The following is a 26,883-nucleotide window of genomic DNA, read 5'->3' on the forward strand; positions in this document are numbered from 1 at the left end:
GCCCCTCTACACACGTACCCGCAGCTGCATACTCTCTCATGCATGACACCCATTTGCTGTCATGCCAATGCTTGGAATGATCTTCCCACACAGTACAGACTCGACAGATCCTCACCCCCCATACCCACCCATATATGACTACCAAGAAAAGACACCCACACCCAACACTGAACACCTCCTCATCCACACCATGTTTCCTAACTGCAGACAAGTTCACACTGTGCTCAAAGAGAAATAACCGCGTATATTATGTAAAAACTGGCAAAGACTACACTCTATATGCTCCCCCCAACCCCCTTGTCGACTCCACAACCTCCCCCGTCCTTCCAACCGTCTAGAAGGATCTCAAGAGCTCACAAGGCACTCCTGCCAGCCTTATCGCTTAGTCATGAACGCAGACGATGCCCTTTACAACCTAAAGAGAGAGAAAAAGACCAATCAGCTACCCTGTTTCTGTTACAAATTCAAACAGTGCATTTCTATTTTGTTTGCTCTCTATCGGGGGGTCATTGTCACACATTCATCACTCTGAGCTCCAGCACAAACAAACAAAAGCCACGAAAGAAGTTACTTGGTAAACTACACATGGCTTGTCGCGCGCGAAGAGAGGTAGGAAAGAGAAAAGAAAAAGAAACTTTTGGGTATGGGGGTTTGTTTACTTCTGGGGAGGGTTGTGGGCAAAGGTGACACCCTTTGAGATGTTGCCCTTGAGACCAGACACGGCGGCCGCGAGGAGGGCCTTCTCCTTCTCGGTGATGTCGCCAAGGATGTCAATAGCCTTCTCGGCACCGTTGGGCTATTCGCTTGTCAGCATAAGAGGTCAAGACTGGGGGGACATACGCCGAGCTCAATGGGGACGGAGAAGAAGTCGACACCAGTCTTCTCGGCAATCTCCTTACCGCCGGGGACACCGGGGAGGTAGACGTAGCTGGGCTCAACGAGGCCCTTGGCACCAGCAGCAGCCTTCAGGAGCTTCTCAGCGAATCTGGTATGTGTGTCAGCAATAGCCCAACCTCTTTCTCTGATGATTATGCTCACCTGTAACCGGCATAGGCCATGGAGAGGGTGGCAGAACCGGCACCATCCTTGGCCTTGACGACCTCATCACCACCGAACTGGACGCGGTTGACAAGAGCATCGTACTTGTCATCGGGGATGGTGACGGAAGGAGTGACCTTGCTGAAGAGAGGGACGATGGTCTCACCGGAGTGACCACCAATGACGGGTACGGTAAGCTCTTGAGGGTTGGCCTTGCCGACGATCTCAGCAACGAAGGTCTCGGCGCGGACGATGTCGAGGGTGGTGACACCAAAGAGGCGCTGGGCGTTGAAGACACCCTTGGACTTGAGGACCTCGGCGGAGATGGGGACGGTAGAGTTGACGGGGTTGGAGATGACAAGGATGAAAGCCTTGGGGGCGACCTCGGCGGCAACCTCGATGAGGCCCTTGACGATACCAGCGTTGATGTTGAAGAGATCGTCACGGGTCATGCCGGGCTTGCCTAGAGTGGGGGGTCATCGTCAGCACTTATGCGCCGGGACAGCAGCACGGCACCAGTCGGACGTACGGGGAATGCCAGCGGGGATGACAATGATGTCGGCATCCTTGAAGGCGGCCTTGGCGCCGTCATTGGCGGGAAGGTAGCCGGTGGTTTTCTGTTTGCGGCAAAGGTCAGCCGGAGTTCGCGGGTTCGCGGTTCGCGATTGTGTGTCTGTCACTTACCGCCTTGGAGGAGATGTGGGACAAGTCGGCAGCGACACCGGGAGTGTTCACAACATCGTACAGGGCGAGCTCGTCAACGAGCGGGGAGAGGCTCAGAAGAAGGGAGAGCGGCTGCGGACGTCCGGTCAGTAATGCCGCTCAAACATGACGGCGATGGTAGTGACGGAGGAAGCTATACCTGACCAATACCGCCAGAGGCACCAGCAACCACTATTCCCAATGTTAGACTCCCGTCTCGTTTCCATGCCAGTTATGCGCACATGTTGCGCGGTTCGGGCAAACACTTACCGGCCTTGACCATCTTGAAAATATAAAGGGGATATAGAGGGGTAGCTGTTGAGCGCAATGTGATTGTCAGCTTTGCGGTGTTTCTGAGAAGGAGATAAAGGGGGTTCAGAATCAGCAATGAATCACATGGGAATACCTACAATGAAGGCGAGTGCGTAGGGGCTGTTAGAGTTAAAATCTAACGGTCAATGGATTGGGATGATGGGAATCTGGTTGAGCTGGATCCGGGAGAAGGGGGAAGCTTGGGGGGCTCAAGCTTAAGTAGAGTTGGCGGGGTTATGCTTGGCTGACCGCGATCCCGTGTCGTCAGTTGCCCCGCGTTCCTCCCCCTCAGCCGGCGTCTTGCTGGGGTGCCAGGGAGGGGTCCGTTACTATTGCCGGAGGGCCAAGTGTACAACAGTGTGTCACAGAAACATGAGGCGAGCAAAGACGCCATCGGCCTATTCGGGGAGACTCCCGCCTGGAAAAACTCAATTGACGCATCCCCTTTTGCTGCCCTCCCTCAGTTACCACAGCTACCACAGCCGTGATACGTCTCCGTCGGTCATCAGTCCTCAGTCGCGAACAACTCGCGGCACGGGCCGGCCATGACTGCGGGAACTGGCCGACATGTGGGTTCCGAGGCCCGACACTCGGGTACTGGACTCGGGCAAGATCGGGATGCATTCCATGTTTTGAATCCCAAACAGGCTCGTGAGAACCCGCCGGCGGGTTCAATGGCTGTTTTCATAAATAAATACCCCTGAACCAAAAGACATCTTTTACACTACACATGTCGTCACTTGAGCTCGTCGATTCCTCAGCGAATGATCATTATGAATGCCTCGTATATTGACCGCAACACCGCCCGTTGGCTGCAAAACAGATCCCGACTGAGTGGGTGATCCTCTGTTTGTGGATATCAAACGCCATGCCCATTCCTGAATGCAAGATTTGACAATCCGTCCCTGTCCCGATTTTGCCCCGGCATCCCATTCGTGTCATGCAACTCTCTGTCTACCCGAGGAGTTGCGGACTCAACATCAGAGCTTTATAAACGTTTTCCCTTTTTTTCCCGTTTCCATCCTTTACTCGGACTTCTCGGCGGCCTTCTTGGCGGCGTTGCCACGGAGCTTGGGCTCGGGGGAGGGCTTCACAGGTCTCTGGGAAGCACGGATGGCGGAGGCGCGGGCAACGGCGACCTGGCGGAGATCGCCACGGTACTTGGCGGTCTGCTTGGCAATAGACTTGTAGGTCCTGTAAATCCATCACTGTCAGCATGGCTGGCGATACCCTCACTTCGAGTGGGTTGCTACTGACTTGCGGTTGGCCTTGGAGGCGCCAATGGTAGAGACGGTTCTGCCGGAGGCGGGCTTGTTGCCAGCGGACACCTTCTTGGAGATGACCTGGATAGTGTTGTTCTCACCGGCAACGACACCGATAGCCTAACCCATGTATATATCAGTTCCTGTTGACGCCTTCACTCGTATCTTATCCTACCTTGTCGTTGACGTAACCAGCGTACTTGCGGGAGTGGACGTTGGTGAGGTTGAGGGGGTCGCGGGAGAACTGGATACCACCGCTCTCCTTGCGCTTCACGAGGAAGGCGTTCTGGAGGCCTTTGTGTGTGCATTTTCGTTAGCTGGGGCTCGCTTGAAGGTTCGTGACGGATTCTCGGGCCAGACATACGGGTAACCTCCCAGATGAGATCAGCAGAGACGTTGGACATTTTGGCGGTGTGTGGGTGGTTTGGGGTTGGGCGAGGCGGTTCGAGTGAAGTCGTCTGCGAAATCGTTTCGTGATCTTGAATTTCGAGATCCAACGCCTGGATTTTTTGCCTGGCTCGCAGCAATGTGGGCTCGCCTAACTATCCCGAAGGGGTTTAGTCCATAATTTCTTATCGCTTCTTATCAGTTGAGAGCAAACTCTTGGCGGCTGGCCGAGCTGGCTTGCATAAGCTGGCCCGTGCTTTGTTCTCCCAAGCACCGCATCCGTCATTTCACCTGCTGACGAAGCTCGGGCCTTGGCCCCAAGCCCCAAGAAATGTCATCAGCTTGATCATCGCCTCGTTGCCCATTCGGCAGCAAACCAAACCATCCGGAAACCCGGGAAGTTGTCAATCAACCACCAGTCGCATTAGCGCAACTGCAATGTCCAGAACCACATTCCTCTGACTGCTGCTGTCTTGACCCCTTCTACATTCATTCACTCTTTTTGTTTCTTTTTCCTTTTGCTTTCCGACGCTATCACCACCCCTCCATAACCATCACATCACGTCAGTGCTTTACGCCGCATCTCGAGATCTCCCCGAAGTGAAACGAACCGAGGCCTCCGCCGCAAGACTACATCCACCAGATCTCCGGGCCGCAAACGCAACCTCCTTTTGCCCCGACGACATCTCATAAACTAAACACCCTCGCCAGGACGTCGATTTACACGTTTTCTCTCAACCTTTCCCAAGGCGGCGCACATCAACTTCCATCACGATATACCGCAGCCATGACCTACCTCTTCTACTCAACCCTCACCCTCCTAACCTTCATCCTCACCACCCTCGCCTACCTCTTCCGCGCAACCTGGCTCCCCCATCTCTCTCAATCCCGCACAGCCTCGTACCTCTACTCCCGCCTCCCGGGGAACTCGTCCTTTGAAGCCGACATGGAAGCCGGTCTCTCGTCGTCGAATTTCGATTTAAACGCCAACCTGGCAGCGGGCGATTCCAGGTCGGGGCTGGACGAGGGCGCGAAGAGGGAGATCTTGCAGATCATGAAGAAGAGGAGGTTGAAGTTTGACGAGGCGAGAAGGGTGTACATGGAGCAGAGGTTTGCGGCGAATGGGATTGGGGCGGATGGGAGGCCGAGGGATCCAAAGTTTGTTAGTTTCTCGTGAGGGGGAAAATGCAAATCCGAGAGTCTGTTGGGGGGGTGTTGTTTGGTCTGGTTAAGGTTTTTCCTGTTCGCTGCTGCTGTTTGGAAAACAGAGCATATATCATGGGTTTGGCTTCATAAACCAACCAACCACTATCGTTAATTACTTTTCCTTCTTTTTCTTTATCTTGATTTTTTTATTGTTTTTTTTTATTTACATATTCCACTACTTTTTACTCTTTTTGTTGATTTTTTTCATATTTTGGAGCGGGATAATCTGCGAAGGCGTTTACATGGGACGGGTTTCCTTGGCCGGACGGATTGCACATGATGTGGCGAGAAAGGGGGGGGCGGGAAGGGGGGTAAGAAGGAAGGAGGGACATTTGATACCACTGGGGAGGAGGGAGTTTGAAGGTTTTTACATACGCAGGCGAAAAATAAAGAGATGTATCCCGCTCGATCAGGTTTCAGTGTTGTTTTCAGGGTGAAGAAGCCTGATGACTGGATGTCTTTTGGAGATATACCAAAATGTCTTCAAAGAGCTATCCCATTTTTCCAGTGTTTCTCGAGAGCTTCTTGCCTTTTATATAGGCCTCAATAAAAGATGGGAAATGTGCTTGAAGGAACAGTCATTAAAACTAGAAGCATGGTTCTTAATAAAACTCGGATTATAGTTGCTAATCTGTGCGATTTCAGGTTGACCAGGCGATCTTTGATACTTACTATAGCAGATATTGAAGACCATATCCCAATCTTGACATGTCACGGTGAGACCCTTATATCCAGACATAGTGTTCTCCTTCAAAATGGACACATCCATTCATCATTACTAAGAGCCACCGAGGCCTCCTCTACCATTACTCTCCAACCACAAGCTTTCATCCCTTTCTCAAACCCAACCCATTGCCAACGGGTCATATTACAAGAATACCTATACTAATATGTACGTATCTCAAGAGCGATCTCCCATCAGGAAATACCCCCCTAATTTGTGTTTTGGTCCTCCACCCTCCTCCCCCCACCCCCTATTTCCCACCCAACCAACCATTCATTCATTAAAAAAAACGCCAACCCTACTCCCTCGCCTTGCTTGCTGTCCATTTGGATCATGCCTTCCCCCCGCCCCACCTGTCCTCCTTCCTCCCAATGATATTAACATGTCCAAACCAACCCAAAGATAATTATTATATACAGACGCGCATTCCTCATATAAAAAAAAACCCTTCACTATCCAGCACTGGACAAAAAACCCTACTTTCCCAAAAGCCCAACATGAAACCACCCCTCCATTACATTTTCATCATGAACACCACCGACCGTGAGCTTTCTGCTCAACCTCACCCCAGACCACCAGCCGCCGCGGGGTGGTAACCCAAAAGAACGGTCAACCCCAAGCCAACCCCCCCAAGAAAGTTTTGATATCGAAAGAAGCAGCTTCTCACTGCCTCTTCTTCGTCTCCATCTCAGGCTCATACTCCCTATCATCCTCCCCCTCCACCTCCAGCTGGATCTGCTCCATCACCTCCACCTCCTTCTTCCAATGCTCCTCGCTCATCTTGACCTCCTTCTGGAACATCTCCTGCTCCGGCGCCCTATAACTCCCGCCAATCCGATCCCACAGAGTAAAATACTGGCCATAGTTGTAGTTGAAGGCCAAGTGATGAATCGAATGGCACGCCGCCCCGTTGATGATGGGGTTGTTGGCAATGTATTCCCCGTCGTGAATCATAATCGTCCAAAAGTTGATAAACACAAACAGCGCCACGTACGCCACCTTTTGCAGCGGGAAGATGAAGGGGAAGATGTGATACGGCAGGCTCTGCGCATAGCCGTCAAGAGGGTGGAAGGCGTGGCTGGCAAAGGGCGTGGGCATGATCCACTTGTGGTGAGGCTTGTGGAGGTGCTTGTACACCCAGGGGTGGTGAAGGCCACGGTGAATCCAGTAGATGCCAAAGTCGGTGAAGAAGAGGAAGAGGGGGATTTGGAACCAGTTCCACCACGGCCAGGGGGCTTCGTCGAGCGTGTCGTAGAGGAAACCGTAACCCCGGACCTCGGCGACGAGGAGGGGGGCGGTGCAGAGGGCCATGATGGGCATGGCTTCGTTGGCTTGCTTGATTTCGAGCCAGATTTGGTTCTTGAGGAACTTGGGGTGCTCAAAGGTTTTCTTGTCGAAGACGAAGAGGTAGGAGAGGGAGGCGAAGACGAAGTAGACGAGGAAGCCGAAGATCCTGGGGAGGGAGGGTTAGTGTCACTTGCGGGTGGGCATTGCGTGTGAGAGGGAAGGGGTAAACCAACCAGAGAATGAGGAACAGCGACACTCCTTGGCGCCAGATGTTATCTCTAGCCCATAAACTGCCATATGCGGCTTGTGATGGTGTCAGGTACAGGTACTCTGTCGCGGGCTTGTACTGCCATGTTGACATGGAGGTGCCATTGGCAAAGGTCTGGGATGTGAGGCCGGATGGAGCTGGACGCGCTGGGAGCACCCATTGGTACATGTAATCGAACAGAAAGGTATCGCAAACTTCGAGGACGACGTCCATCTTGAAAGAATTGTGCGCAGTGGAATGCGCAAAACGGGAGAAAATGAGAAGCAAAAGACAAAGTTGACGGAGACGGTCCCTCTCCCACGCGACGCGAGCTTGCTCTAGATAAGAGAATGGGGGGGAGGGGGGGAGGAGGCGAGAGAAAAAGAAGCAGCGGTCGAGAAAATTGCGTGAGCGAGAGGGCGACTCCCCGGCTTGTTCTAGTGCGATTTCCACACCCTTGGCAACGACCTTCGCTGGCAGGGACGCAGGGGGCAATCTTAAGAACGGTGGAGCCTCTGATTCTTCGGCCGCGCTGTTTCCGAACGGGACGGGGATGATTGCACAAGAACGGAGCCCTGCAGAGTGAAAGAGGTGTCTGGAAGATGGGGGCCGGTATCTTTGAGATTGGAATTGATCGGACTGGAATGCTGTATACACATAATATACTTTTGCTGATAGACATTGAAAAAGGGCAGTGGGTTGAGCTTCCTAATCAAGAAGCTGTCCATCATCGTCCGTCTTGGACCGCAACCCCTGGACCGAGCAGGTCTCGACAAACTGGAATGGCACCAGTTGGGATGAAGAATTGGGACAACAGCCGTCAATCCAATTCGCTTTGGCGGTGGTCGTGCAACCAAACTGTCGAGTTGCATGATCCGTTTGGCTCTCAAGCTTTTGATTCGCCCAGATCTGGCACTAACTCCCGGAGATTCGAAGCTGCCATGCGGCAGAAATGGCGTGAGCTCTTGATTCGATGGGATGGTGTCCGTTCAACGACCCGAGGCCGAGCCTGCTAACCAGACTGTGGTTTGGCCAATCGCAGACTGATTTGGCTTGGATTCCCCACATAGATTGATAAGCACCTGCGAGATCAAGCGGCTTCCGCGCACCGACCACGGTCTGTCTAGCAGCGACACCGAGCCCGAAGCCACCGAACCCTGCCAGGCACATCTCTGATCCCATTGGGGCCCAAGCTTCTGCCATTCTCACGGGCCATGTCGCCCGGAGTTCTCGGCATGCCATCAAAACCTCCTACAAATCTTGTTCGACGGTCGCTCTGTCTGGTTTGTGATCTTGTGATCTGCCATCACCGTGTACGTACCGATATGCCTAGATCCCCGTGGAAAAGTGATCCCCTCTCGAAGCAATCCGACGCGATACTGAACTAACAAGGCCGTGCGGCAGTTTTCTCTGCTTCTACATACTGTCTGCACGACACTTAGTTGGTAGCTCCAGTCGAGACAGATGCTGGATATCAACGTGGCTATCACGAGAGGTCATGTTCAGCCTAGATCACGACCGTCTTCATGAGGGTTGGTCTTCCCCTTATCTTGATAGTTTGAGTTGTCCAGCCCCAAACAAAAGTTGCAGCTCGAACCAACAACACGAGGTCTCATCTCAGAGGTACTTGTCAGCCTTGTTTATCGCTCTATGGCCAGCTCATGAACACTGTCTGTCGACACAATCGTCGAAACCTTCTGTGTCACATGGGACGCTTCCAGTATAGTTGACCAGTCGCCCGGAAACCAGCGTGCTGGGTGCCCATGGGATACCATTCTGGACTCTACACGCCACCTTGAATATTACAAACCTTTGGGTCCAAGGTAGTTGATCGATCAGGTGCTATCACATCCCTACCATGCACGCCCTGGACATGAAAGTTTTACTGCAAGTCAGTAAAACCTGTGGTGATCGTCTACTTACACCTTTTGAGATAGGAAACATACTGGGTCACTGCTCTCCAACGTCTATTAACTATCTTTCGAGGCTTGTTGATTGTCTTTGGAAGTGTTTTAACAGTTTTTGAGGTGGGTTTGAAGTAATATTCTGCTTTGGCTTACTTCGCAGTGTAGTTATTCCATGCAAAGCGTAGTTATCAAGGTCGGAAACTCGCCTACAAACACCAGTGTCGCTGGCGATCTTTAGGACCTGTTCACAAAGAGTCAACCATCTCCAATCATTCGAAACCCTTACCCCTGAGAGAGACCCCAGATGTCGCCTATCCTGATGTCACAGATGTAACCTAAGCCAAACTGGGCATAATGAAACCAAAGCACCCTCTCAAAACTGCCAAGATAACAGGGGATGTCTCTGAAAGTTTTGTTTGAGATGCCCATTTCGACCACCGACTCCTGAGCTTCGGTAACGATGGAAACAACGCGGTGATCTTGATTTCCTGTGAGGCAGATCATGAGCATCATAGCAATCTCATCCCATTTTGACCGTACGTGCTCTGAAATCCTCCTAGTAACACAGTGTACAATAAATATGAAGTGTCACTCAACCATCTTGGCGTAGCGGCTATCAATGTAGCAACCCCTTTCTCACCTCTTGTTCCACCAGCATGTGACACCTTCTTCTAACATCCCAAGCAAACACACAACCATCTTCTAGAAATGTTGCCTCTTGGCCTTCTCTTATTTTTAGCCGTGCCTCATGATGCGCGAAGATCATAAAACACGCCAACGGCGTCAACAGCCGACCTTATCCACGGCCTCCCCTGAAAGCGGCGTCATTCTCGGCAACCTCTCGCCGAATTTTGCACGCCAGAATGACTGCCGACATCCGAGTGGATGGATTTGGTGACATCTTTTACGACCTTGAAAGTCTTGTCTCTGCTTCGTGTTCATCGCCAAGTGTTGCCATTATGGGAAGGCCGCCCAAGAAGCCAGAAGAGGGGACAGTCGGGATAGTTTATATGACTGGAGTAGACTACCTCGTGGCCAAATCTTCTTATTCCTGCCGCAGTTTCCGTGAAGACCTTCCCAACAGAACCAAAATGACTGCTGAACAAACCACCGTCATAATGCTCAAACACACCTTTACATGCTTCTTCATCATTTTCGTCTTCTTCTCCCCGGCCCTCGCCATGTCCCGCCATTGTGGGATTGATGGCAGATGTCCAATATCGCGGTTCCCCGAGATGGAAAGGCCCTGGTTGAGCATGATATCAACTGGAAGATCACCCGAGCATATACGAAAAACCGCCCCATTGAATCCAGATCAAGCAACATCTACCTGCGCTTGGAAGTTGCCAAAAGGCTGGACGCTTTCATCAAGGTTAGGGAATACAACACCCAAGAGAGCCGGTGTACGGCGGAGACCACCATCAACCAAGGGGTCAAAGCTGTAAGCGGTAGAGACACCAATAAGGCGGGACAACACAGACAACACGGGGCTGTCACGAAGGAAATATTCCAGAGCACGACTGAATCGGTTTCTGTCGAGTTTGGACCCGAAACGAAGAAATAATAAAAAGAGAACCAACGCCAGTATGATATAAAAACTATTTCCCCCTCCCCTCCTTCAAAACAGAAGTCACCAACCAGCTCGAGTTCCAACCATCTACCATCAACACCACCTAAACCCTCGCCTTCAACGACATGACTCCTCTCACCAGTATCATCTTTCTCCTCTCACAACTATAATCCCAGAGGCCCACGCTCTCTCATTCATACCTTGCCAACCGTATCCAAGGGTACATACACCCCCCTTTCCCCCTTAAACCAAACTCCAGCTAACCTCCCCCAGCCCGAAAATCCACACACATTCCATATCCCCGCCCAAGCGACTTCCTACCCGATTCCATACTTATCACACCACCAACAACTGAACAGCAACTTTGCATCTACTGCAGTCTGCCCAAACCTGGCAATACAAGACGTTTATATGCGGGAATTTCCAAAATGTTTGGGGTTCGGGTCACGGACCCGCAGACAGAGAGCGGCGTCAAGCAGCTCAAAGCCGTCATCGCCAAAAGCCAACACGCTGGGCCAACCCGGTGAGATGACCAAGAAAGTTTGACCCCAAACTCTGGCCCAATCCATATTTCTACAGCCCCGATGTCGTACATGATTTTCCCATGGAATACGAGAACCAAATCCAATAGAAGCACAGACGATCCGCGTTCTGCCCGAGCCCGGGGTTGCCAGGTACCTGTCCGTGGAGGTTCCCGAAGGGGGTGACGTTGAGGATGCCGACACAGTTCAAACGGGGAGTGATTGAGGAGGGGTCGTCAGCAACTTCGGTGGCGTGCTCGTGAGGGGGCTTAAAGCGGTAGATGGAGGCCGAGGAGACTCTCTCTCTAGCTACTTGTTAACAATAACATATATCGACTATGAGATGATGAGAAGAATAAGGATGCACCTCGCTGTCTCTGACATGAATGAGATACCTTACGCAAGAACTTTTGTTTCAAGCAAATACCCAGTGTCCAAATCGAGAATGAGATTCAAGACGTAGGAGTGCTAGTAGTAAAGCTTCCGCAGGCCTTTCTGCGGTCAGACATGCGGCCGGCCTGTGATACAAAAAGAGGGCTGCTGCATAACAGGCGTGAAGGAGGTGAGTTTAACTTATTCCGAGCGATTTTGGTATGACGGTTGTGACTGGATGGTAAAGCAGGTGTGATGTTGTTTGGTATGGGAATTCGTGAAGTAGAAGGAAGCCACCATATTTCCATGTTGGAACTGACTAGTGACGAGATTTAGCGGCCTCGCTGGATGACCGTTGAGCTTGAGCAACAACAACAAGATGTAGTGGTTCTCGATCACATAATCAACAAGGCTGAGCCGGTGGCTTTGTCTCGGCCCGCACTGGACAGGTTCCCGGCTCGGCCCAGCTGGTGCGGAGATAGGGACCCGCTTCTTTTCTCTCCCTTGGAATGTGCGCCCCCATCTCCGGGGGAACTTTCCGTCATGGCAGAGAGCTTCCGAGTATCCTCCAGGTGATGACCCCAAAGCCTGGGAGTGCATCGATGCAGATGTCGATCCCCATCGGCTACGTCGGGTCAGATTTCGTTATATCTTGGGCTCTCCTCGGTGGCCACCTATCACGGCCAGGTCTAAAACATAGGTAAAGAAAAGTATGCTGGTAAAATGGTCGGACCACTTCCCCGCATTGACATGGTGTTAACTACTACAAGACTGTCAGCCGGCGGTGAGCCTCTTCGGTGTTCCAGGATCTAGGAAGCGTTAGAGCAGGCAAGATCAAAACGTTGCGGTGATAAGACCTCCGTTTCCCTCTAGGCAAACCAGACTTGGGCAGATAATGTGCAGACATGTAATGCAGACATGCTGCCTGCTGTGATCTGTGCTCGAGACAGAGCCATGACGGCACATGTGCTGACAGCGGGGCTATTCTCGGGTGCGGAACGCAGGCTGGGGGTCATCCCGAACATTGGCATGGGAGCCCAAACGGGTATTCCTCACCACCACCACCACCACCACGACGATGCCGATGGAATGTGATGAACGAGATGGGATGGATGGGGGTGGATGTGTGGATGGGGGTGGATGGCAAGCGGGGATGTTGCTTTGGTTTGCCGAGGGCCACTTGTTGCAGCACCGTGACGAACCGGATAATTGGACCCCTGTTCTTTGTGCTCGTTTTTATTTTCTTACCACACAGATGAGATATCTCACCCAACCCTCGAAACTTTGTGTTTCATTATCGGAATACGGATGCCTTGTGCTTTCCCTTCAGAGTGGTTTGCTGCTTGTGTTGTGCATGGTGAGAAGTGAGGTGGGAGGGTGAGGTGAGGTGAGAAGGAAAAGACAAACTTGTGTCACCCACAGAGGCACGAGAGGTTGACTTCACTTCTGTCACAAATTTCCAGGAGCCCAGGCTTTTGCTGAAAATGGTTGGTCTCTCGGGAAACAAAACGTGTGTGCTCGATGCTGCAGCCACCCCATCCCTGGGGCCGCTGCAGGTTGCTGCACACGCCCCCATTTTGACCCACTCCCCCACTTTCCTCCTTTCCACTTTCCAGAACGGCGCACGCTAAGACAGCCTGCGCGTGCACGGTCCCTGGTCCACATTGGGGTGGGTCTTCTTGAGCAGGAGCGCCGCATCTGCCCCCCGGTCCTGGTCCCTGCCGGGACGTGGTACTTGACTCCAGCGCTACTGCCACACGTCGGCAAAGGTACCTTTTTTTTTTCTGTCCTGCTTGACCGTCCCAGGTAGATTCCAGCCGCCCCTACGCCCCCCTCCACTCTGGCACCTTTCCTTCCCTCTTGCTTGCTCTTCACCTTCTTTCCATTTCCTTTCCCTGCCTCTCTGTCTGCAACCACAACCTCCACCAAAACACCTGCGTCAAAAACATCACCACTCACCCGACACCCGACACCACCCGCGCCGTGTCTTTTTCTTTTTTTCTTTCTTTCTTTCTTTCTTCGGAACGCGCGACGGCCTCATCCACACCATCGACGGGGGAACCAAGAGCTCACAGCCCTCGACCGAGCCGCCGCCGCAATCGGGCGACGTGCACCCATTTCTCGCCAAGACTTTTGTCTACTCGTAAATTCGTAAATTCTCTGGTGCATCGCCCCCCATCAACCCAATCCACCCCGACATCATCGTCGCCCACTGCACACAATGTCGATGTATCCCGGCCATCGCGGCATGGGCGTCGCGCCCCCTGCCAACCCCAATGGCAGCCGCCAGAACGAGCTCCTGGAGGGCATCCGCGCCGAGTTTGAATCGCATCAACGACAGATCGAGGGATATGAACACCAAAGTAAGTTTTGGTTCGACAACACCGCCGTGCCTTGTCCCATCCCGACAATGCTGACAGTCTTTCCGCCACAGTCCAGGCCCAGGTTCAAGAGATGCAAATGATTCGCGAGAAGGTTTATCAGATGGAGCAGCAGCATGTCCAACTGAAGCAAAAGTAAGCTTGAAGCATGTCTTGGACAAACTACACAAGCCTTCTAACGCGGCGCGCGCCTGTTCAGATACGAGGATGAAATCAACCTCCTTCGTCGTCAGCTGGAAACTCGCGGCGGTGGCCCCCCGGGACCTATGAACCCGCCACCACAGCATGCTGGCCCTTCCCAGCAACCCCCTCCTCAGATAGGCAACATGGGGGGAGGTGGTGTCTTCAACGGGATCCTCTCCGGGCAGGGCGGACAGGGCGGCCTGGCCCCCCCTCCTCATCCTCCTCAAGAGCAACAGCAGCCTCCCCACATGCCCCCCGCGCCACCGGGACTCCAGCAGGGACCTCCTCCCCCTCCTCCCCCGCCGTCTCAGCAGCCCCCTTTCCAGCAACAGTACCAAGGACCAGCCCCCGGCGGTTTTCCATCTCAGCCCCCCCAGAGCACCGCTAGCCCCGGCCCCGGCAGCAAGAGAGGCCAGCCGATCGGGAGACCCCCTGCCGGCGGTCCCGCCACCCCCCAGATCAACACTCCGGTTCCCTACAACGGCCCCGGCCAGTCTCCCCAGGTCCCGACCCATCCCACCCCCGACCACACCCGCATGGTGCAGCAGCAACAGCAGCAGCACCAGCCTGTCCCGATTTCTTCTCAGAGCAACGCATTGAGCGACCTGGACCCCGAGCGTCTCCCAAGCCACATCAAGAAGGTCAAGGACGATTGGTGGGCCATTTTCAACCAAGCGGTGCCCCGTGTTTTGGATGTTGATTTGGTTCACACTCTCCAGCACGAGAGTGTGGTCTGCTGCGTGAGGTTCAGCGCCGATGGCAAATTTGTCGCGACGGGATGCAACAGATCTGCTCAGATCTACGATGTTCAGACCGGTGACAAGGTCTGCATTCTCCAAGACGAGAGTATTGATCTCAACGGCGATCTTTATATCAGAAGCGTTTGCTTCAGTCCAGACGGGCAGTACCTGGCTACCGGTGCTGAAGACAAGCTCATCAGAGTCTGGGACATCAAGAACAGGCAGATTCGCAACACTTTCGCTGGTCACGAGCAGGATATCTACAGCTTGGATTTTGCCCGTGATGGCCGCACCATTGCTTCTGGCAGTGGCGATCGCACTGTCAGGCTTTGGGATATTGAGACTGGTTTGAACACGGCAACGCTCACCATCGAGGACGGCGTCACCACCGTTGCCATCTCGCCCGATGCCAAGTATGTCGCCGCCGGCTCGCTTGACAAGAGTGTCAGGGTCTGGGATGTCAAGACAGGCCTCTTGCTGGAGCGTCTCGAGGGTCCCGAGGGCCACAAGGACAGTGTTTACTCTGTTGCTTTCTCGCCCAACTCTCGTGACCTCGTCAGCGGTAGCTTGGACAAGACCATCAAGATGTGGGAGCTTGCCGCTCCCCGGAATCACAACCAGATGCCCGGCGGTATCATGAAGCCGGTCGGCCGCTGCATCAGGACTTTTGAGGGACACAGGGTATGTATTTCTAGGTCTTGAAGCCGAGGCCTCGTTGCTAACTTTTTAATAGGACTTCGTCCTCAGTGTTGCGCTCACCCCCGACAATGAATGGGTTCTCTCCGGTTCCAAGGACCGCGGCGTTCAGTTCTGGGATCCCCGCACCGGACACACCCAGCTCATGCTCCAGGGACACAAGAACTCGGTTATCTCTGTGGCTCCAAGCCCTGCGTCAGGAAACTCGGGCGGCTGGTTTGCGACCGGTTCGGGTGACATGAGGGCACGCATCTGGTCGTACAGTCGTATCCGCCACTAGAAGGAACAAAGGATGCGATCAATCAGACGGAAGCTTGCTAACTTCGCAAGCGTTCTACGCAAGCTTGAAGCAGAGGGGTTGGGACCTTTGTAACTAATCCAAATTCAAACGGAAATGGAAAGTTGAATAACGTGTGTGTGGGATAAAATGGAAAGGAAAGGGAAAGGAGTATGTGGAACTTTTGAAGCAAGTAGGAAGCGGAAATTCGGGTTGTTGAACTTTTCTTGTTTCCTACTTTTTTTGCTTTTTTATTTTCTTACTTCTCTTTTTTTGTCTGTTTGATAGGGTATTTTTGTCTGTTTTTTTTTACACACACAACTTTGACAACATAACAAAGGGTATTATTAGTTGGTGGGCTTTATGGTAGTGGTGGGTTCGGGGGGCGGGGGGGTGTATTGAACTGAAAGGGTTTTCTTTGAAAGGATCATGGTGAATTGTGATTTGGGTGACTTGAATGAGCATGGGACCTCGGGTAGGGGGTGGTGTGGATTTACCCCTGAGCCCTGTTTGTGACCTACCTTGGACAACCATCTTCCAACACTTTCTGCTGCTGTTCTGACGTTTCCAACCAAGGCACACTCTGACAACCTCGACACACACACTCTCTCTTTCTCTCTCTCTGTCTAAAGTCAAGGAACCCCTTTGGTTTGCTGTCAGTATCTATGCTCGGTCAGGGGTCTTTTTTTTACTACCTTATGTGCTGAATCTATCAAGAATTTTTCCCTCCAAACAAAACATGAAAAAGGGATGGATGCATATAAGTTTACCTACCTACCTGGAAATCAACACATCGCCTTCTGCGCGGTTGTTGTTCCCAAGTTTGTCCTATCAAGAAAGGTGTGGTGTGTACACCAGTCAGGGGGGAACAAGAGTGCCATTGTTGTTGTTGTTGTTGTTGTTGTTGTCTCTTTGTATGATACACACACACACAAGTCTCAAATGGACATGGCCATTTCATTTCCCATTCATTCTAACCCCCAACATCAAACAAATCATACAACCAACCACCACCCACCACCCATCCTAGATATCTATCTCCCTTCTAGATTAATTACCTAGTCACCCCCCCCCCCCACATCTACCCTTTCAAAAAACCAAAAAAAAAAAGAGATCCCCCATTTCTTTCCAAAACGCCTGTTGGTAAAATACACGCTTGCTTCGCTTTCGCTTTCCCCCCTTTCCACTTACGCTTCCCCTTTCTTGCCCCCCACTCCACCCACCCATCCATCCCATCCATCCCATCCATCCATCCCATCCATCCCATCCATCCATCCCATCCATCCATCCCATCCATCCCATCCATCCATCCCATCCATCCATCCTCTTTCTATTAGATGGGGTATCAAAATGCCCTTTTCCCGGTCCTTTCCTTACAAACATACACACACACACAACACATACACCTGGCACGGCGTAGTAGTAGTAGCATCGTCGTTCGGTTTGCTTGTCAGTCGCCTCGTTGTGCCGTTTAGACATCACAGACCCGCCCGTTTGACATGGCAGGTTTTGTTTTTGTAATCAACCCTCTCATTTGAGGAGAGGAGGTTTTTTACGCAGCAACGCGCATGTCTGTCCCGCTGACCTTGACGACGCCGTTTTGTTGCTTGGCGGGGACCGTCAGAGGAACCGTCTTCCCGCGGGCCTTTTCCGTCAGGGCAATCATCTCCCTGAGCATGACCTCACGGGTTTCGCGGGCGAGTTCGTCGACGTCGGCTGTGGTGAGACCGGCTGTGGGGATGGGATCGAGGACTGTGGTTGTGTCAGCCTGCTGCGGTGAAAAATTCAAGAAAATGAAACAAAACATACCCTTGCACGGCACGCTCCCCGACTTGAAAACCATGTCCTTGAGGGAATACACATGGCTGTAGTTGGCCACAACCACTGGAACAATAGGCACCTGCGCCTGGACAGCCAAGTGGAAGGCGCCCTTCTTGAAGGGGAGCATGGTAGGCTCCTTGGTGTAGCTCCGGGTCCCCTCGGGGAACATGTACACGCTCTGCTTCCTCTTGGTGATCTGCTCGCCAGCTCCCTGCATCGCCTGTCGCGCATCCTTGGAGTTTTTGCGGTCGATGAAGACGGCGCCGCTCAGGGTCATGAACCAGCCCAAGAATGGGATCTTCTTGAGCTGAGTCTTGGCCGTGACGCTGCAGTATTGTGGGAACATAGTGCCCAGCATCAAGAGGTCGACTTCGGTCTGGTGGGGGCCGATGAAAACGGCGGGACGGACGGTGCCGAGGTGGTTCTTTGGGTCTTCAATGTCAAACTTGAGGCCTGTGCCGAGCAACATGCACAGCTTGAAGCACCGCCCAACCGCCCATTGTGAGAGACCGCGCTTGCCAATCAAGGAGAGAAAGACAGCAGCGCCGAGTCCGTATGCTGAGGCGATGAGTATCGAGATGTACATGGCCAGCGAGCGCGCCACGAACGCGGCTTTGGAGCTGACTAGGCCGAGGAGGTGGAAGAACATGATGAGGGCGGCGTAGTAGGCGAAGAAGTAGCCGGTGTATGTTATAATTGCCGCCATAGCTGGTGTTGAGAAGGAACGACGAAGGAGGGGCGGGGTTGAGCCCGAAGGACGGCGAGGGGGAGGAGGGGACTCGGAAGGCCGACACGGGGGGATGCGCAGTCGCAAGGCTTTGAGTCGTTTTTCGGCTTGGATCCTGTGATGATGAATGGGCTTGCCGGACCGGTGCTCGAGCAGCGGGTGGCCGGAAAGTTTTTTGGGGGGACGGGGACTGGCGATGTGGCGTCTGGATGGGGATACTACAGGGCTAGTGGATGCTAGAGAGACAGGCGACCCCAATCCAGGTGGTGTCGTTGTGCGTCGAGGGGTTTCTAAGCCAAACGATGGACGATTTGTTGGTGATTAAGGATATGGAATACTAAGAAACAAGCAATCATGGGCTCCGTGGCACCAAAAAGGTCTTGCTTATTGACTTTCGTTCTTCATGGCCCGGGCCGGCACTCGAAGTTGCAGCCCAATCAAATCAAAGCCAGAATGCACTGTGAGAGTGTGGGGTGTCCGAGGTTGAGGAATCGTTGAGGCTAAAATTTGCGGGACGTGGGGCAGGTGCCAGCAACCCTTGCAGCCCCTTGCAACCCTTGTGACCAGAAAACTTGGCAATCGCGGGGATATCGTGTCAAGACTGAGAAGTCAAGCTTCACTTAAAAAACTCGGGTCTCGCCGCATCATCTGTCGATTAGTTGGGCACAAACAAACATCACCCAACATGTGCATGTGTTGCTGAATAGTATTTGGTGTTTTCTATCCTCTCTTCATCACTGAATTGCTACAAGTCTCATCTCATGGCCACAGTGTAGTTTCACCTAACCCCCCCAAGTATCTTTTGTTGGGATCGTGCGGGGACGGGAACGGAGATACAAAAAATGTTTAAGTTGGAGAAAAGAAAGCATGTGATAATTCCCACCATATGATCATCCAACATCGCTAAACCTGCGACGACACCACACCGTTGCGCCTACCTGCCGTTTGATCATCTGGTCATCGCCGAAATCATGGGAAAGGGTTGTTGTCTGTGTTGACACCTCCCGGACCTTTGTGTCCCGTCTGGGCAGAAGGAGGATGGATTCAACCGACTCTCGAAGTCCAGCCAGCTCATACATGAGGATAATTCGACAGATGGAAACACTAACCATGTACCGTCCCACAGTGGATAGCGCATCCTCCACGCCCACGAAGATGGTGCTTGAAAAGATCAGGGTCCCGAAGTTGATATGAAGGACGGTGGCCATGGATCCAACCCAGGCCGCGACCAAAAAGAGCTTGCTCTCTTGGAAGGTGACGATGCGCACGTCATAACCTTCCGAGGCACTCGGTATGGGCTCTGTCTTGAGAAGGCCGAGCAAGCGCCTGGGAATGCTCGAAATCCATCCGCCTGCCGGCGCGAGCCTCTCTCGAATATGAAAGGCCGACTCTTCCTTTCTCCTGGCTGCCCCTTCCTTTCTCTTGACTGCCTCGAGAACCTCTTTCTTTGGACCTCGCCAGCCGCAGACCTATGGTTTCGAAAATGTGTACGATCAGGCCTAGCAGTGCCCATATCGTTGGCCCGAAGGTGCGATTCGTTCACAGGGTGCATGTGGCCTTGACGCCGAGCTCCCAGTTGAGAGTAGCAATGTTGGCTATGGCAGCCAGGGCGATGATGTATTCGGCCATGGAGATGGACAGCTTGTAGTACCACATGCTTGGGCGCCACTGTGGGAGTCTGCTCGGGTGGTCGTGGAGGATCTGGGCGGGATCATGGTATTCAAAGGCCCGGCTGAAGTACACGCTGGGCGATCCGGCGGCAAGCATGAGTGCGAGGAGAGGTCGCCGTGCTACATTCGCGAGAATGCTCATTTCCTCGGTCGAAGGACCCATCAGGGCGAGGACGGTGGGCATGACGCCGAGGAGAACCTGGGCTGCTGTCATGCCATTTTTGACATGCTCGCTCGTGCTGTTCAGGACACATTGGATGACAGGCTGTGTCAACACAGTGTTGGCTCCACCCCCACCGAGAATGTCACGTTCGACGGCAGATGTGTTGCCAGTAAGGTATTGTCGGTATTTGGTCATGCAGTACTTCTACCTAAAAGCTTCAAATATGTGGCCATGTTGGGGGTACCATTCGCGAAACTGGTTCGTGTTGGTGCCTCTCCACACTGCGATGGGTTCGAAGTATATGAAGAGGAGGAAAAGGATACACCGAGACGGTGCGGAGAGTCCACCCATTGTGCGGTTCTTGATGTTGATGTTTTGCTGATGACTGTAGTGACAAGAAGCTGGCTAACTTGACAGAACGAAAACTGGAGTTACTTTGTTCCCTCAAGCTATATACCTGACTGAGGGCAAGACGGGGCCAACAGTATGGCGAGGTTCTCGGGGGATTCCATCATGGGTGTTTCAGCCTCTCAGCGCTAGTTGTGCAAACTGTGGGTGGCTTTCAGGATGAATCGCGGTGATCCAGCCAGTTGGTGGCCGTCTGCAGCCACGCGCTTATAGATATCACATCTCCTCGTCTGGTCTTTTTCATACGCACACAGGAAGCAGGCAAGCAAGTTAGGGCTTCTGTAGAGGTCTAGTGGGCGTTGCTCAGCCATGACGGTGATACTCCTTCCTGGTGTCTTACACCCATATACATGGGTACGGGCGAGGCTCTGGGTTCTGGTACGATGTTAATGATGACACATTGAGCTTGGCCAAGGCCTGCCTGAAGCCAACTTCGAATATTACAGCTCCAATGTGGTGTTCTTAAGCGCCCTGTCATCATGAAGTTCATGATTGGCTTTTTGTTAGCCTCAGCCAAGATCATATAACGTGATCCACCATCGAGCGGGACACCCCATCGACCGGGACACTTTTTCTCCCACTATAACCACCCAACTTCAATTCGCGTTTTCTCTATCACAACAATGTCCGACAGCTTGCCAGAAAATCGAGTCCTTTTAGCGATCAATGCGATTCGATCAACACCGCGCTTGAGCATCCGACGCGCCGCAGAAATATACAACGTGCCCAAGTCCACAATTGCTGCGAGAATGAAGGGCCGAGTTGCGAAGTTCGACAGTTACAACGCACGTTCGAATTTGACTACGATAGAAGAGGAGGTGATTGTTCAATATGTACTCGACCGAGATTCGCGAGGGTTTTCGCCCCGGATTGTCGACGTGGGTGATATGGCCAATCTCCTGCTTCGGAAACGCGGTGCGCGACAGGTCGGAAAGAACTGGCCAGACCGCTTCGTTACCCGACGTCCAGAGTTAAAAGACGCGTTTTAATCGCGTCTATGACTATCAAAGAGGCCTCTGTGAAGATCCTGCAATTATCGAGCCATGGTTCCGACTGGTTGCCAACATGCGTGCGAAATACGGCATCCTCGACTGCGACTTCTACAACTTCGACGAGACGGGCTTTATGATGGGCATGATACGGCCAGGGATGGTGGTCACGCGCTCCGATCGGGTCGGCAAACCAAAGGCTATTCAGCCGGGCAATCGAGAATGGGCGACAGCGATTTGCACTATTGCTGGCGACGGGTATGTGGTGCCGCCTTTCTTGGTGGTGAAGGGCCGTTTCCACCTCGCCAGCTGGTACTCCGAACATCAGATACCTGACGACTGGGCCGTCGCAACAACAACCAACGGATGGACAGATAATAAGACTGCTCTGGAATGGCTGCAGCATTTTGATGAGCACACTAAACACCGTCGGAGGGGTGTATATCGGATGCTGGTGCTCGACGGCCATGAGAGCCATGTTAACGCCGAATTCGAGGACTATTGCAAGGAGAATAACATTGTCACCATTTGTCTGCCTTCCCATTCCTCGCATCTTACCCAGCCTCTCAATGTGGGTTGTTATAGCGTCCTAAAGAAGATGTACGGTGCTGAAATCGAGCACTTCATCAAAGCCCGGATCACGCATATCACGAAGCCCGAGTTCTTCCTTGCGTTCAAAGCCGCCTTCAGCCGGACTTTCACCCAAGAAAACGTTCTCGGGGTTTTCGGGGTCTGGACTTATCCCCTACGACCCGCAGGCCGTCCTTTCGAAGCTAGATGTCAAGTTGCGGACACCAACCCCCTGGGACCCCTGATGGGCCACCAACACCTTGGTTCTTTAAGACGCCCAAGACTACCAACGAAGCCCTCTCGCAGTCTACCCTTATTAAAGTTCGGATTGCAAGACATCAGTCGAGCTCTCCGACTCCGATTTTAGCTGCTGTTGATCAGCTTTCGAAAGGAATGCAGGTATTTTCCCATCAGGTGACCCTTTTACAAGCCGAGGTACGGACACTTCAGGAGGCCAACGAAGCACTTTCCAAGCGCCGGAGGGCCAAACGGACGCGTCTCCAAGATGGAGAGGGCCATTAATGGAAGCCAGGCTAGGGATATAATGGCAGAGAAGGGCGTAGTTGAAGCGGAAGGACGCGTCGAAAGCGGAAATGAAGGGTCGTCAAAGAGGCGTCGGATGGGTTCGCGGCACTGTGGCATCTGCCGCAAGACTGGCCACAATGCAAGGACATGCCCAGAGGCTGGGGAAACAGATGCTTCAAGTGATGCTGAGTAGCTGCAATTGATTTGATTAGTGTTTTATGGGATTTTAGAGTTTGTTGTGGTTGTGGTCTGGAAAAGTGTCCCGGTCGATGGGGTGTCCCGGTCGATGGGGTGTCCCGCTCGATGGTGGATCACGTTAATCATCCTTGTGAACACAACAGGGCTCAGATCAGCACGGACGAGGCTCCGAGACTTGCCTTTACAATACAAATATTTACCAAGGTTAGTGTTTGGTCTTGAGAATAGTTCCAGGGTCAATCTCTTTCAATACCTAACATGGAAACACAATACACACTGTACAGGTACGTGTTCATGTCTCGGGAGACTACAATGAATGAAAACAAGATGTGGTCGTAGCGCCTCCTGCTGTTCTAGAAGCCCCACTAATTATGGCCTAGGCCAAGGGAGCCCTAGCACATTAGCCATGGTTCATCCAACTGCTTGATTCGACGTCCACTGAACACCAACAAAGCTCACCAAAACATTCCGGATGGCCGCAGCAACACAGCAGCTTCCCGCCTACTTCACCAGCTACACAGCGGCATAGGTTCGAGCCTTTTGCATCAACAGCCTCCGGTCGCCCCTGGGCGCCAATGATGCTTCCGGTCCAGCGATAGCCCCTCCGATTCACCCCAAGCGCATGTCTGTCTCGGACAATCGAAGTCCCATCCCAGCTATCCTCACCATCGAGACATCCCCAAAGTCACAATGGCCGAATCCCGTCGCGGACACCCGAACCTATCCGTACGGCTGCCGCAGCCCGGCGCCTCGGTCGCTCTACCCGATCTCCCTCCCGTCTCTGCTCTTTTTTTGATCGATTTCGACGTCAAGGCCGGCTACACCATCGTCTGGAAACGGGCCGTTCCCGGTCTCGAGCTCGAGGGCGCTGTCGAATACAAGAGCTTGCCGTCGGGCTTGCACACCGTCACCGACGACCTCATCTACTTTGTCCACGATGCCAGCCACGCCGGGCTCAGCGCGTTTATCAACACCCCCACCGATGAGGAGGAAACACGTCATGCGCGCATGATTGCTGTGGGTGTCTTGGTGCCGCTAAGCTATGGCCGTCTGGGGAGGGCATGGCGCCATGCCGAGGGGTTGAAGGAGATGGCCAGCAAGCTGGTTCAGGATCGCAAGCAGACGCAAATACTGGAGGAGTACTGGGAGAGAAACGGCGCGCGCGAGACGTCGGCGCCGCAGCCATTGAAGGATGAACCTCTGGCCTCCCCCGCGCTTAGCTTTAGGGCTGTCCGTCCGCCGCTGGGGAGAGGCCATACTAGGAATAGGTCTGCTTCGGATGGCACCGCCCTGATACCTCCCGGACACAGGCTGTCGCCTTATCATCCGGCGTGGAGTTTGACGTCGTTGCTGGATACGTTTGGGCCGCTGATCTTTCCGGTTCATCGTGCCGCCCTGTTGCGCAAGCGCATTTTGATTTCTTGCCATGCACCGGTGCATGAAGTTTGCAATTTTGGTATGTTTACCGGGACACTCCCTGGTATTTGATGTCTGCTGACGAATCTTAGTGTATGATATTTCTGTCTTGTCCAACATTCCCCTGTCCATCTGCGACGTGATAGACCCATCAGCACCTGTACAGCGTTTGCGACCTCTTTTTACCATCGGTGTGCATGATATCTCGTATCTTATGGAACACCAGGCCGCCATGAAAAAGCGCCCTAATCAAGACGATCAGCATTTTGATCCGTCCGAGGACTCTACCTCGGGCTGGGTAGCCTGCACCACAGACAGCATTCTCGCTATGAAGGGGGATCTCTGGGACATGCTGATCACCCTGCCCCCAGTCTACTCGAGCAACGCCAAGGAAAGGGCATGGCCAACAATCGAATGCCCCAAGGGCGTCCCGGTAAAGGCCACCCAGCGCGACCTCCGCCGTTTCCGCACTCTCCGAGCAGGCCTGGCGCACCTCGCCGCTGCAGCAGAAGTCTCTCACTCTGCGTCACAACCCCAACCAGAGGTGCAAACCCCAGACGAAGCACCCACCCCCTCCGCGCCAGCCATCCGCCTATCCAAACCCGCAGCTACCTCCTCCTCGAGACCAGGGACATCAAGTGGCAACCACCCCCGCCAAGCAATGATCATATCCGACGAAGACGCCGACCAAATCGTCGAACCAACCACCTGGGCTGCGTTGGCCTACAACGGCTTCATGTGGTGGGCTTCGGCCGGTGAAAAAAGACACTCTGATGAAATCGACGAGCAAAGCCACGACGCCAGTCTGCTTGCTGATTTGGGGCCGCCCATGTCGCCTTCCATGACTGCTGTGCCGCAACGGAGGCCGAGTTTTGGGACGGCGGTTTCGGGGACAATGATTGATAGTTTGTCGTCCTTGACAGCAAGAAAACCGGGGGAGGACGCGGAGGAGGATGATGAGAAGGCGGGGGTGGAGCTGGCGATTATTGCGTATTTCCACAGGTTGACGACGGGGATTTTGAGGGTGTTGGCCGAGATTGTGGACTCGGGGGATGATGATGATTTGATGAGTCTGGATTTGGATTATGGGGAGACGCCTGGGGGTGGGGGTGGCGGAAGGGAAGGGGGAGGATGAAAGGGACGGTTGCTTGGGGGTGAGAGTGATGATTATCAGGAAGAGGGTATGAAGGGAGGGAGGGGGGTGGGTGAGGGTGGATAGCGATGCGCTTGCGCAGATGGGGTTGGATGTGTGGAGTCTGGGTGATGCTGAGTTCGTGAGGGAGGTGGTGGGGAGGTATTTTGAGGGGAAGAGGGCGGCGGTGGTGACGAAGGGGGTGGAGGTTTGTGGGGTTAAGGTTTGTTGACAAGATGAGAAGGGGGGATGTATATACTTTGCATGGCGTTATGATTCTGGAACTGGGGGAATGGTAATTTAGGGAGTATGCATAGGGATATTGGTTTGGACTATTCAAATAACGAAGATGGGTTGTTGCAAGGTGTGAGGCTTATCTCCGGTGATGTGCGAGTGAGCTAAGATAACCCTCACCCAGCTTATCTCCGGTGATGTTGTGTTGACGGCGTTAACCCTAACCCAGCTTATCTCGGGGAGCTTGGACCTTCAGTTTTCACTTTCACCATCAAAAGCCATTCAAGGTTCATTCATTAGGTTTCTTTCAACACTAACTTGACCTACACGCTTTTGGAACAACCTCAGCCCTTGCACCACCATCCCCCCCCCCGCAAAATCTCACCACCCACCAGTCCAACTATTCAACTGAACTCTCTCTTTAAATCTTGGGAAAAGAATTCACAACTTCCCATCACCCCCAGAACCATTTCACAATGGCGGAACCAACAGCCATAATCGACCCCCCCTTATTGGAGTCATCACTCGAACGTCTCTATCCGCTGAGGGAAATTCTCCAGCGGCTGCACCACCGCAACAAGAACCAGCATTTTTCGTCGAGGTGGTGGTCGGCGTTTGATATTTTGAGGAGGAACACGGGGAAACTGATCTCCGAAATCGAGGACTGTCTTGATTATGCCCCTTCACCACCATCGTCAGGCCAGTTGGCAAAGGGGAAAGGCAAAGGGAAGGGGGAGAAAACGAGGAAGTGGGAGGAGGGGGTGGAGAGGGTGCTGAAACGGGTGAGGTTCATGAAGGAGGGGGTTGTGGTGAAGGGGTGGGTGGGGTTTGGGAGGCTGGTGGGGGATAGGCAGTTTGCGCAGGTTGGGTTGGGGTTGGTGGGGGTTTTGGGGGGGGTGAGTATGGTGCTTGGGGGGTTGGTGCCTGATATGGATGGGGAGATGGAGGGGATGGAGGGGGTGGAGGGGGAAAATGAGGGGGTAGAATATGGGGAGGGGGAGGTGGATATAGGGGATGTGATTCAGCGGGAGGATTTGGGTGTAAAGGTTCAGAGGGAGGAGGTACTGCAGAGTGTGGAAGGGGATGTCGATACGGTACAAAAGAGGAAGGTGGTGATGAGAGGAGTGGGTGAGGAAGGGGGGGTGGTGAAAAAGAAAAAGAAAAAGAGGGTTGCTGGTGGGGATGAATTCGATGATATTTTTGGCTCTTTTGAGAACC

The 26,883-nt window shown here is 53.1% G+C and overlaps 8 protein-coding genes across 8 annotated transcripts; 3 read left to right on the forward strand and 5 right to left on the reverse strand.

Annotated features, from left to right (window-relative positions):
- Nucleotides 1–224: 224 nt before the first annotated feature.
- Nucleotides 225–2,392, reverse strand: QC762_710620 (uncharacterized protein). Its single transcript, XM_062893910.1, has 8 exons — nucleotides 2,151–2,392; nucleotides 2,011–2,055; nucleotides 1,901–1,932; nucleotides 1,723–1,833; nucleotides 1,568–1,655; nucleotides 1,039–1,501; nucleotides 841–985; nucleotides 225–796 (listed from the first exon to the last, which is right to left on the reverse strand). The coding sequence occupies exons 2-8, from the start codon at nucleotides 2,021–2,023 to the stop codon at nucleotides 656–658; spliced, it is 993 nt and encodes a 330-aa protein (XP_062739762.1). The 5' UTR covers nucleotides 2,024–2,055; nucleotides 2,151–2,392; the 3' UTR covers nucleotides 225–655.
- A 324-nt stretch (nucleotides 2,393–2,716) lies between these two features.
- Nucleotides 2,717–4,880, reverse strand: QC762_710630 (uncharacterized protein). Its single transcript, XM_062893911.1, has 5 exons — nucleotides 3,948–4,880; nucleotides 3,679–3,924; nucleotides 3,490–3,608; nucleotides 3,310–3,434; nucleotides 2,717–3,246 (listed from the first exon to the last, which is right to left on the reverse strand). Exons 2-5 carry the CDS (start codon nucleotides 3,716–3,718, stop codon nucleotides 3,078–3,080), a joined length of 453 nt encoding a protein of 150 aa, XP_062739763.1. The 5' UTR covers nucleotides 3,719–3,924; nucleotides 3,948–4,880; the 3' UTR covers nucleotides 2,717–3,077.
- QC762_710640 (uncharacterized protein) lies at nucleotides 4,489–4,878 on the forward strand (the record flags this gene model as incomplete). Its single annotated transcript, XM_062893912.1, has 1 exon — nucleotides 4,489–4,878. One exon carries the CDS (start codon nucleotides 4,489–4,491, stop codon nucleotides 4,876–4,878), a length of 390 nt encoding a protein of 129 aa, XP_062739764.1.
- A 1,093-nt stretch (nucleotides 4,881–5,973) lies between the features above and the next one.
- ERG3 (c-5 sterol desaturase) lies at nucleotides 5,974–7,968 on the reverse strand. The gene is made up of 2 exons (XM_062893913.1): nucleotides 7,152–7,968; nucleotides 5,974–7,084 (listed from the first exon to the last, which is right to left on the reverse strand). The coding sequence occupies exons 1-2, from the start codon at nucleotides 7,397–7,399 to the stop codon at nucleotides 6,295–6,297; spliced, it is 1,038 nt and encodes a 345-aa protein (XP_062739765.1). The 5' UTR covers nucleotides 7,400–7,968; the 3' UTR covers nucleotides 5,974–6,294.
- A 5,343-nt stretch (nucleotides 7,969–13,311) lies between these two features.
- On the forward strand, nucleotides 13,312–16,824 carry TUP1 (General transcriptional corepressor TUP1). Its single transcript, XM_062893914.1, has 4 exons — nucleotides 13,312–13,898; nucleotides 13,970–14,051; nucleotides 14,116–15,520; nucleotides 15,573–16,824. Exons 1-4 carry the CDS (start codon nucleotides 13,757–13,759, stop codon nucleotides 15,813–15,815), a joined length of 1,872 nt encoding a protein of 623 aa, XP_062739766.1. The 5' UTR covers nucleotides 13,312–13,756; the 3' UTR covers nucleotides 15,816–16,824.
- A 296-nt stretch (nucleotides 16,825–17,120) lies between these two features.
- On the reverse strand, nucleotides 17,121–18,930 carry SLC1 (1-acylglycerol-3-phosphate O-acyltransferase). Its single transcript, XM_062893915.1, has 2 exons — nucleotides 17,622–18,930; nucleotides 17,121–17,564 (listed from the first exon to the last, which is right to left on the reverse strand). Exons 1-2 carry the CDS (start codon nucleotides 18,337–18,339, stop codon nucleotides 17,365–17,367), a joined length of 918 nt encoding a protein of 305 aa, XP_062739767.1. The 5' UTR covers nucleotides 18,340–18,930; the 3' UTR covers nucleotides 17,121–17,364.
- Nucleotides 18,931–19,899: 969 nt separating this feature from the next.
- On the reverse strand, nucleotides 19,900–20,544 carry QC762_710690 (uncharacterized protein; the record flags this gene model as incomplete). The annotated part of the gene is made up of 2 exons (XM_062893916.1): nucleotides 19,900–20,397; nucleotides 20,476–20,544. 2 exons carry the CDS (start codon nucleotides 20,542–20,544, stop codon nucleotides 19,900–19,902), a joined length of 567 nt encoding a protein of 188 aa, XP_062739768.1.
- A 2,573-nt stretch (nucleotides 20,545–23,117) lies between these two features.
- Nucleotides 23,118–25,434, forward strand: QC762_710700 (uncharacterized protein; the record flags this gene model as incomplete). The annotated part of the gene is made up of 2 exons (XM_062893917.1): nucleotides 23,118–24,339; nucleotides 24,392–25,434. Exons 1-2 carry the CDS (start codon nucleotides 23,574–23,576, stop codon nucleotides 25,432–25,434), a joined length of 1,809 nt encoding a protein of 602 aa, XP_062739769.1. The 5' UTR covers nucleotides 23,118–23,573.
- Between the last annotated feature and the right edge of the window lie 1,449 nt (nucleotides 25,435–26,883).

This window comes from Podospora pseudocomata, chromosome 7, assembly GCF_035222375.1.
Source record: "Podospora pseudocomata strain CBS 415.72m chromosome 7, whole genome shotgun sequence".
In the NCBI taxonomy this organism is placed as follows: domain Eukaryota; kingdom Fungi; phylum Ascomycota; class Sordariomycetes; order Sordariales; family Podosporaceae; genus Podospora; species Podospora pseudocomata.

Excerpts from the sequence above, each read along its gene's own strand:
- SLC1 (XM_062893915.1), bottom strand. The coding sequence starts at position 18,339 with ATGGCGGCAATTATAACATACACCGGCTACTTCTTCGCCTACTACGCC. Across the intron at positions 17,565-17,621 it reads GGGGAGCGTGCCGTGCAAGG|TCCTCGATCCCATCCCCACA; the intron begins GTATGTTTTGTT and ends ACACAACCACAG.
- QC762_710620 (XM_062893910.1), bottom strand. Across the intron at positions 1,656-1,722 it reads CCCACATCTCCTCCAAGGCG|AAAACCACCGGCTACCTTCC; the intron begins GTAAGTGACAGA and ends TGCCGCAAACAG. Across the intron at positions 797-840 it reads CCGTCCCCATTGAGCTCGGC|CCCAACGGTGCCGAGAAGGC; the intron begins GTATGTCCCCCC and ends ACAAGCGAATAG.
- TUP1 (XM_062893914.1), top strand. The coding sequence starts at position 13,757 with ATGTCGATGTATCCCGGCCATCGCGGCATGGGCGTCGCGCCCCCTGCC. Across the intron at positions 13,899-13,969 it reads CGAGGGATATGAACACCAAA|TCCAGGCCCAGGTTCAAGAG; the intron begins GTAAGTTTTGGT and ends TTTCCGCCACAG. Across the intron at positions 14,052-14,115 it reads CATGTCCAACTGAAGCAAAA|ATACGAGGATGAAATCAACC; the intron begins GTAAGCTTGAAG and ends GCGCCTGTTCAG.
- QC762_710630 (XM_062893911.1), bottom strand. The coding sequence starts at position 3,718 with ATGTCCAACGTCTCTGCTGATCTCATCTGGGAGGTTACCC. Across the intron at positions 3,435-3,489 it reads CTGGTTACGTCAACGACAAG|GCTATCGGTGTCGTTGCCGG; the intron begins GTAGGATAAGAT and ends TACATGGGTTAG. Across the intron at positions 3,247-3,309 it reads GCCTCCAAGGCCAACCGCAA|GACCTACAAGTCTATTGCCA; the intron begins GTCAGTAGCAAC and ends ATGGATTTACAG.
- ERG3 (XM_062893913.1), bottom strand. The coding sequence starts at position 7,399 with ATGGACGTCGTCCTCGAAGTTTGCGATACCTTTCTGTTCGATTACATG. Across the intron at positions 7,085-7,151 it reads TCGCTGTTCCTCATTCTCTG|GATCTTCGGCTTCCTCGTCT; the intron begins GTTGGTTTACCC and ends CTCCCTCCCCAG.